Source organism: Castor canadensis, chromosome 14 (assembly GCF_047511655.1).
Source record: "Castor canadensis chromosome 14, mCasCan1.hap1v2, whole genome shotgun sequence".
Taxonomy (NCBI): Eukaryota; Metazoa; Chordata; class Mammalia; order Rodentia; family Castoridae; genus Castor; species Castor canadensis.
This window is the reverse complement of record NC_133399.1, coordinates 10,871,091-10,880,759: the sequence shown is the minus strand read 5'-3', so window position 1 is coordinate 10,880,759 and position 9,669 is coordinate 10,871,091. Positions and strand designations below refer to the sequence as shown.

Below are 9,669 nucleotides of genomic sequence, written 5' to 3'. Positions count from 1 at the left end.
ATAATTTCTACTCACTGTTTTCTATACAAAAAAAAAAAATCTTAGCCTACATGCAGCTTCCTGGAGGTGGCTGTTACCTGAGTGATCAAGACACATTACCCTTGCCAAAGGACTAAACATGCGTTTGAATAGGGATTTCTACACCTTTCCTTGCAAGAGGAAAAGAAAAAATTTTAGAAAAATCATTATTTCAAAGTCCAAATTCGTATTTTATGGATGTAAAATGTTCAGGTGGCTACAAGATTACCACAGCTTTCAGCCATGTGCAAACAGTGCTTCTTTGTACAGGATGTTCAACAGTGCAGTGTCAGCCTACAGGAGGAAAAGCCAGGCTCATGGAAGGTTGCTTGTCTGGGAGAAAGCAGAACTACTAATGTTTAAAACTTCCTGAATTTATGTTTTCTCACAGAAAGCCTTATAATTTAGTGACTCTCCAAGATAATGCAAATATATTTGATTTTGTGAGGCATAAAAAATGACCCGTATTTTCTGTTACTTTTTCAGTAACATTTTGATTCTGGAAAAAAAATAAAAGGAAAACAATCTTGAATACAAAGTCTTGGGGGAAATGCAAACATAATACTAAAAGGAATCAAAACTTCAATTTTTCCAGGCACGACACTGGTGGCTCATGTGTGTAGTCACACAGCAGGAGGGGAGCAGTTTAAAACCAGACCTGGACAAATAGTTCATGAGACCTTATCTCAAAAATCCCATCACAGAAAAGAACGGGGACAGTGTCTCAAGAAGTGAGAACACCTGGATACCAAGTGTGAGAACCTGAGTTCAAAACAACAACAAAAAATTCTAACAAAACAAAACTAGATAACTAGAAAAAAACCACTTTAATTGGACAGGAAGGCAGACATCACAAGGATCAGGGCTGGAAGCCAATCCGGGGAAACAGTTTGCTCAATGGTATCTCAAAAATCTTCACAAAAACCACTTGATGTAATGGCTTAAGGATTAGAGTGCCTGCCTAGGAAGCACCAGGCCTTGACTTTAAGACCCAGTGACACAGGGAAAAAAAACAATTGCTTCTCAGTGAAGTGAGAGCATTCCCTGTGACTAAAAAGAGAGATAGACATCAGATGTTTGTAATTGCATTCTTGTAGACTGCTCAGAAAGAAAAACTAAACAGGAGTCAGGAAGGATAATTCAGTATGCACATAAATCAAACTTCTACCTTTTATTTTGACATTTCAACAGGTAAATGAAGGAAAGAGATGGCATATATCCTTAGAAAGAACTCATTGTCACCAAGATTTGTGGGCTAAACAGACATATAAATTTCTACAATTTCAGTCTGAAGTCAGTGACTCATGCCTGTATTCCTAGCTATTCAGGAAGCAGAGATCGGGATTTGGGCTGGAAGCCAACATGGACAGTTTGCAAAACCCTATCTGGAAAAAACCATCATTAGAAAAGGGCTGGCAATGTGGATCAGGTAGCAAGAGCTCCTGCTTAGAAAGCTTGTGGCCCTGAGTTCAAACCCTGATACCACCAAAAAAAAATTCTCTATTTTTGAAATTACAGCTTTAAACATCCAAAAAACTACATGTCCTAGTTATATCAAATTCCTAAAAACACTGAAGACCTTTGGACTAAGTAAACTATAGGCCTGTGGAGTGGCTCAAGTGGAGAGCACCGGCCCTGCAAGCATGAAGCCCTGAGATCAAACCCTAGTACCTACAAAAAAAAAAAAGGTCAGTTGCTAAGTAAGCTATAGATTATCTAATACTATATAAGAGATCCTAGGTTCAGCAAGAAACAACACAAAATAAAGTTCAAAAGCAAGTGAAAATGAACGTACATATTTAAAAGAAACAAAGTCAATGGTCAAAAGTGACAACAGTGTACAAGAAGACAAACAAACAAACAAGGTTAGCTGTGCTGATTGTAAAAAACCAATTAACCCAACTCTTAAGTTTCTCACTTCTACCAGACGTTGTATCTCTGACCCACCCTTGGCCTGAACACCGTTTCTTCTGTACCATTACCTTAAAACAGACTGACTTCAGGAGGCCTATGTTCTATGATCCCAGAATTGATTTTGCTCCCTCCATCACGTCTTCCCCACACACATACTATTTATGAATCCTGTTAGCTCCTGCCTAGAGTGAACAGCCCTTTGGCCCTCACTTTAGAGGAGCTAAGGAACCTAAAACCTTAGCTTTCTACAAGAGAGTCTTAGACAAGGTCAGCTCAGAAGAGGCAGCAGCCACTAACACAACCTTGACACCCAGGCACAGGGAAAGCAGTTTTGACAGACAAAATCACCACTGGCTGAAAAATCCACAAGAGACACACAATAAACTGACAGTGACCTCTAGTCTTTACATCCTTTCTTGCCCTGGTTTTAACCTGTGACATATTCTGTCACCAGTTGTGTGAATCTCCTGCCCTGTTGTTTTGTCACTCAGTTCTAAAGGCTGTACAAAGGCGAGTCCCAAAGTTCATGAGGATGTAAATAAAGTTGTGACTTCCTCACAAATTATTGCAGCGGTTCCAAAGGGATCTTGTAAGGCAGTGTCCTCTTCAGCTTTGACTTGCTTTTAATGATCCTCCCTGAGGAAACTCCAGTGACCCCCTAAATGCTTTCTTCTGTCACACAAAAAGCTGCCATACTCCATTTACTCCATTTAAATACTGTCCCTTCTCCCCATTCATTTCTTGCTTCTTAAACCAGGTCCAGAATCAGTAAGAATGGTAACCATGACATCACAGTGGTTTGCACTTCAGGTTCCCTTCCCGGGATCCTGAAGACTCAGGAAAATTGGCGCCATGGAGAGACACGGGGATCCCACCCACAGCGTCCACGCACAGGAGCCGAGCACAAGGCAGGAGCAGCAAGGACTGCTGTCACTGTGGTGTTTGTGCCATGTGGGGTCAAGCTGTCCACAGGGCACCAAGTGTCCAAGGAAGCCACTCACATCACAAAGGGGACAGACGCTGGTTTTGCTCAGGCCCAACCCCATCCTTAGGCCCAGAGTAGTGAAGGCTGCTGCTTCCAGCGGTTCCCCGGCCACTGCTCTGTGATCCCAGCTGAAATCTTACCATTTCCCGGTTTCCGGTGTCATCCCTAGGCCTCTGCATTGAGAGGACACAAAAACATCCAAGCCTGGGACACCTGGAGCTTCTCAAAACAAAACCGGACTTTCAAATATGGTAGGTACTAAGTGGAGTGTCCTGCTCTGGGCAGTGAAGAGCTCCACATATTCAGGGTCTCCATTGCACAGCTCCTACCTAAGATCAGGGTTCCTCATTGGTTAGTGATAAAGGCCCCTCCCTACTCAAGCCTGAGTGACAGAAGACCCATCAGCTACCTGACTCTGCCAAATGCAGGTGAAAGATTCCAATCACCATTCCCCAGTCCAGGCTTCCTCCACTTGGGCCAAACTGACCCAGCCTTGGGTCTAATTGCATTGACCCGAACCATTCTGGACATTCCATACCAAGCACCTGCTTCTTACCACGTCTCAGTGATGTATTATGTGGTCATTTGAAATCAGTACTTTTATTATTTCGTGGGGCTCTACGTGTGGTTCAAGTACTGAAGTGCCTGCCTGAAAAAAATTGGGCTATCATAAATTAATCGGGCATTAATTTAGCAACGGAGGAATGAATTACATGTCTTTCTTTCTACTGATTACACTGTCTTTCCCACTTAAGTTAGGATGCATTTTTCTTTGGGGGTGTGGGGTATTGACGTTTGAACTCAGGGATTCACAATTGCTAGGCAGGCTCTCTACTTCTTGAGTAATGCCTCCAAGCTCCAACTTGGCTTCTTTATGCTTTTGCCATTTTTCAATTCTATTTTGATTCCTTCTTACTCTGTACACTACTACTTTTATATAGGATATATTAGAGGTATTTTTGTTCTCCTTTATTTGCCTTTTACCTCCAGGAATTTTTTTAAAATTCTGTACAGGTGTTTGAAGGAATCTACTACTACAGACATAATTCCAGTCCATATTTTTCTACAAATTTTGAAGATGAAGTCTCATGAACCATTAGCCCATTTGGCGTTGAACTGAGATGTTCCCGCTATCAGCCTCCAAACTAGCTAGAATTATGAGAGCCACTGTTGCCTGGCTACATTAGCAAGATTAGGATCTTAGGTGCAATTTTAGATGTTGGCTAAGTGAAGACTCTGCAACATGTCATCTACTCAGGATTTCTCAAAATAATAAGCATGCTAAATTATATCAAGTTCACCAGGGGTGACTAGAAGCATTCCCACATAATTGAAATTGATGCCACCTCCTTTCTGCATGTGTGTGCATGTGTGTATGGACAAACATATATGTATGTTTTTATGGTTGTGTGTATACATACACACATATATACATACATATACACAAACACTTTTTCTTGATGGATGTTGGGTTTGAACTTGGGACCTCATGCTTGTAAAACAGGTATGCTTCTATTTGAGCCACACCTCTATTCCACTTTGCTCTGTTTATTTTTGAGATGGGGTCTTGTGAACTATGCTCAGGCTACCCTGAACTGAGATCATCTCCATTACACACTGTAAAGTGGAAAGCATTACAGGCATAAGCCACTGGCACGTAACACACTGTTAAAATGTTGTATGTTTATGTCTTAGCTAGTCCAGGAGGATCAAGGTTCAAGGAAAGCTCAAGAAAATAGTTTCCAGGACTCCATCTCCAAAACAACCAGACCAAAATGGACTGGAGGAGTGGCTCAAGCTCATGGTTTGCAAGCTGAAGCCCTGAATTCAAACCTCTGAGCCAACAACAACCACAACTTGAGTGGCTCAAGTAGGAGGGTGACTCCCTAGCAAGTGCAGGGACCTGAGTTCAAACTCAAGTACTGCAAAAATAACTAAATCAATTAAGAGCTACTAGGCTGCAAACATGGCTGAAGAGGTACAGTGCATACACAGCAAGCATGAGGCTCCAAGTAAAATAATCCCAGTAGGACCAAAAAACATTCAGCAATACACTTAGAGCTTTTATAGCATTTCATTTTGCTTGTACAATTTCTACAACATTCTAAATAATTCTAGCTCTAAGACTTGTGACTCTAAATGATGAGGGATTTTTAGTGTTACTGAATTACTAACCTGGCCTAGATACCAAGAATACAGTTTATGGAGAAAGGGAAATAAAGCTTTATTAATTCGGCAGGTACACTCATGACTGCAGCGATGCAGTAAACCAAAGGGAATTCTAGTTTTTGGGAAAGCCCAGGAATTTGGGCTTCTGAGTCTTTCCTGGATTACTGTCACTTCTCAGAAACTACATGCCTAGTTCCCAAAGGCTCAGTCTTTCCTCATATTGAGAGGAGGAGCATGGTGATGCAGAAGAAAACCAAAAAGGGTATGATAAGCATGATTCACTGAGTAATGCTGGCTAATAATTAGGAAATAAGCTAAAATTATACTTGGCAGAACTTTTTTTGGAGTTACTGGGACTGAAACTCAGGGCCTCGGGCTTGTTAGGTAGGTGCTCTAAAACTTGAGCCTCTCTGCCAGTCCTTTTTCATATTGGGTATTTTCAAGATAGGATCTCTTGAATTATTTGATTGTGTTGGCTTGGAACCTCCATCCTCTTGATCTCATACTCCAGAGTAACGAGAATTATAGAAGTGACACACCAGTGCCTGGCATCCTGAACATTCATGGAAATCTTTTCCCTTTACAACTGGGACATCAAAGTATTTGTTTTAAATGACAACTTTGTCATAATTGTTCATTAAAAACTTTTGATCTGAGTGCATTCTTACAATTTGCTAAGTGAAGATTTTGCAACATCCCTTCTACTGAGGATTTCTCAACACACTATGCTATTTTATGTGCTTGAATTCAACAGTGCTGACTGGAGGCTTTCCCACAGTTTACATGATAGCCACTTCCATTCCCTATGCAGTGTCAATTTGCTAGAAAGATCATGTCATAATGAGGCCTTTCCACATTCTGTCTTTAAGAATTGTCTCCTGCATGGGTCCTCACATGTTTCTTAAGGGAACCAGAACAAATGAAGGATTTTCCACATTGCTTGCATTCATAGGGTTTTTCACCAGTGTGTGAGCATTCATGTGTTTGAAGATTACTCTGCCAAATGAAAGCTTTGCCACATTTCTCACATACATAGGGCATCTCCCAACTGTCATTCATGTGCTCAAATATCACTTAAAGAATGAAGGCTTTCCCATGTTACTTACAAACATAGGGTTTCTCCCCACTGTGAATTTTTTCATGTTTTCAAACTTGAGTCAAAGACAAGAAGGCATTCCCACATTCCTTACTTACACAGGGTTTCTCTGCAGTGTTTAGTCTTTCATGCATCTCAATGTCATTAGAGGAAGTAAAGGCTTTTCCACAGTGCATACATACATAGGGTTTGTCCCCACTGGGAGTCATTGCATGTGAGTTAAGGGAAATGCAATAAAGGAATGCTTTACCACACTGCTTACATAGCCAAGGTTTCTCTCCAGTGTGAATAATTTTATGCTTTTTTAAGTGACTGACACAACTGAAAACTTTCCACATTGCATACACATATAGGATTTCTTCTGTGAGTTATGTCATGCTTTTGTAGAGAACTGGAACAAACACAGACTTTTCCACATTGCTTACAACTGTAGGGTTTCTTTCCACTGTGCATCACTGCATGAAATCAGAGGGAACTGGAATCAGTAAAAGCCTTCCCACAAGATGACATAGTGCTTCTATACTGTGTGGATTCTTTCATGTGTTAGAAGGGACCTGGAATCAGTAATAGCTTTTCCACAATGTTTACAGGCAAAGGGCTTCACTCCTGTGTGAATTCTTTCATGTGTCTGAAGGGAATCAGAATGAATAAAGGCGTTCCTGCATTCCTTACATACACAGGGTTTCCCTCTGTTGAGATCTTGTTGATGTCTTTGGAAGATACGAACACTTCCTCACTCTGCTGACATTCCTGTGGTTTCTCCCTAGTGTGAATCCTGTCCTGTATATGACTGGAACTGAGTCATCTAAAAGTGTCATCACACAGTTTATTGTCATAGGGTTTCTCTACAGGGAGAGCCATGTCACACTTCTGGAGGAACTTGGGAGATGTGGAGGCTTGCTCACATATCTTATGTTCACACAACTTCTCTCCATATTCCTGACACTCATCTGGTTTGTGTCCCATAAGAGTTCTGTGGGGGACATTTACTGATGAATGAGCAATGAGGACTTTTTCACATAGGTGGTTTTTACATGGTGTTCCTCCTAGATAAGTTTTCTGTTTCACAATATGCACTGAAGTCTGGTTGAGAAATTGAACACGACGACTACTTGCATTACATTCAAAGAATTTCTCCAACACTGCACTTCTGTAAAAATGAGGACAGCATTATTTATTCATTTATTTATTTATTTATTCATTTATTTAGGTGTTACTAGGGTTTAACTCAGAGCCTCATGCTTGCTAGGTATTCTATGTAGGCACTCCAATACTTGAGCCATGCTACCAGGCCAGTTTTATGTTGTGTATTTGCAAGATTGGGTTTCCTGAACAATTTGCCCAGACTGGCCTAGATCCACAATCCTCCTGATTCTGTCTCTTGAACAACAAGGATTAAAACCCTGAGTCATGCGTGCCTGGCAGGAATATATTGTTACAATTTTGTTTGTTAATAATTTTCCTGAAAAAGTGTTGGTTTTATGTCCTGTAAGAAGTTTTGAACATGGGCTGGGGGCATGATAGGACGCCTGGGTAACAAGCAGGAGATCGTGAGTTCAAACCACAGCAAGCACCTCTCCCTTTCCCTGTCTCTCCCCTGCCCACCTCTTCCTCCCTGAAAAATTCTGGTCATGATCAGACTGAATTCCGAGACACGGCACATAAGCAGCTGTGTTCTAAACAGCAATATTCATGTTTGGTACTGTAATACTGTGTCCCACAGTGGTATTTGGCAGTTAAAGTTTCTGAGATGACATCAATTTGATGCTAGATATATTTATATCAATTCTTTATTTTACAAATATCCTATAACAAAATTATGATGAAACATTGCTGTCTACTGTGAGTACAATTTACCTTACATTTGTCCTGAAGGTTTTGTGCCCAAGTTTAGAGTTTCTCTTTTCCTGGGCTTTCCCTAAAATTTAGACCCAGAAAACCCATTGTGAATTATTCATTATTGAAGGATAACTCCTAAATTCCTGCCATAATCATCTATAAAGCCATCTTGCCTGCTGGATATTCACCAAAATGTTCCTTTTCTGTATTTCAAATCATGCAACAGCACTGATAACCAAGAAACACTTGCTTTCTGAGTGACAAAGTAAGGGAATGGTAATGTCCTTAATTACAGAAGCCAGGCTCCTGAAGGTTTCCAGCATCAAATCCTTGTAGAGCTTCTTCTGGGAAGGATTCCACAGAGCCCACTCCCTTCCAGGGTGAAATTCAGTCACATCCTTAAAGGTCACAGACTCTTAACACACCCCACATACATTTCCAAGACTCCAAAATCAAAACAGGGAAGCCCTCTGTGCTCATGGGTCACTCCAGTTTCTCTTTGTATCCTGGGACTCTAGGAACGCTATAACAAATTCCTATCACTTAGAGCACACACAGAGGGAACACTAACTGTTCTGAGACTGCATATTCTTCCATGTGCTGGAGAGAAAAGTTTCATTATTCCTGATATCTGGGAAACCTTGTTTAGATGAATAACTCATTGGCCTACCTATAAAGGTGGCATGATTTTCTCAGTTGAGCAAAGAAGATGTTGTTTGTTCATCAACTATTCTCCCTCTGAATGTTTGCAGTGTTCTCACGTGCTCATTAGATGCAGCGTACTGGTTAGAGCACTAATAATTTCTGTAGGATGAAATACCATGCTGGTTTAACAGATATTATTTAATGCATCCTTGTAACTTGTTTCTTAAAGCCTGGCACTAGGGGCTCACACATTTAATTCTAGCTACTCAGTAGGCAGAGATCAGTAGGATCAAAGTGTGAAATCACCCTGGGCAAATAGTTTGGGAGACCCTATTTCAAAAATAACAAACACAAAAAAGCACAGGTGGACTGGTGGAACTGGTACAGTGTCTGTCTAGAAAGCATGAGACCCTGAGTTCAAGAGCCAGTACTGCCCAAAACAAGAACAAAACAACTAAAAATGAAACAACTTGCTTCTAATGGAACTGAGTACATTTTCTGGGACTAAACTGAGAGATAGAAATTGGACATTTGTATGTGTCTTCTTATAAACTACTTTTAATGAAAAGCTAGACAGGACTACTGAAGGACAATTCATTATGCCCATAAACAAAAACTATAGCTTTTATTTTGGAATGTCAACAAATAAAACAAATGGAGGGATGGCACATTTTTTAGAAACAGCTCACTATTACCAAGATTTGTCAGCTACACAGATATATGAAATTCTGTAACACAGCTTTCAACAGTCCAAAAAAAATTAAAAAAAACCTAACCAATGAAACTTAGTATGTAAAATAAATGCCTAATTAACACTGAAAATCTTTGGAATAAGAAAGTGTTAGCTAAGCATTTGTTGCCCTTAACGCAGAGAAACTAAAGCAGATACCTTAAAGCAACTGAGGCCAATAGGAAAAGGGGAACAGGTACTAGAGAAAAGGTTAGATCAAAAAGAATTAACCTAGAAGGTAACACCCACGCACAGGAAATCAATGTGAGTCAA

General features: G+C 40.5%; 1 protein-coding gene across 1 annotated transcript; it reads left to right on the top strand.

The window, feature by feature from the left end:
* The first annotated feature begins 212 nt into the window (after positions 1 to 212).
* Positions 213 to 374, top strand: LOC141416078 (small ribosomal subunit protein eS27-like). Its single transcript, XM_074053238.1, has one exon. The coding sequence runs from the start codon at positions 213 to 215 to the stop codon at positions 372 to 374; it is 162 nt and encodes a 53-aa protein (XP_073909339.1).
* The last annotated feature ends 9,295 nt before the right edge of the window (positions 375 to 9,669 follow it).

Coding starts and splice junctions, on each gene's coding strand:
- LOC141416078 (XM_074053238.1), top strand. CDS start 213: ATGGATGTAAAATGTTCAGGTGGCTACAAGATTACCACAGCTTTCAGC.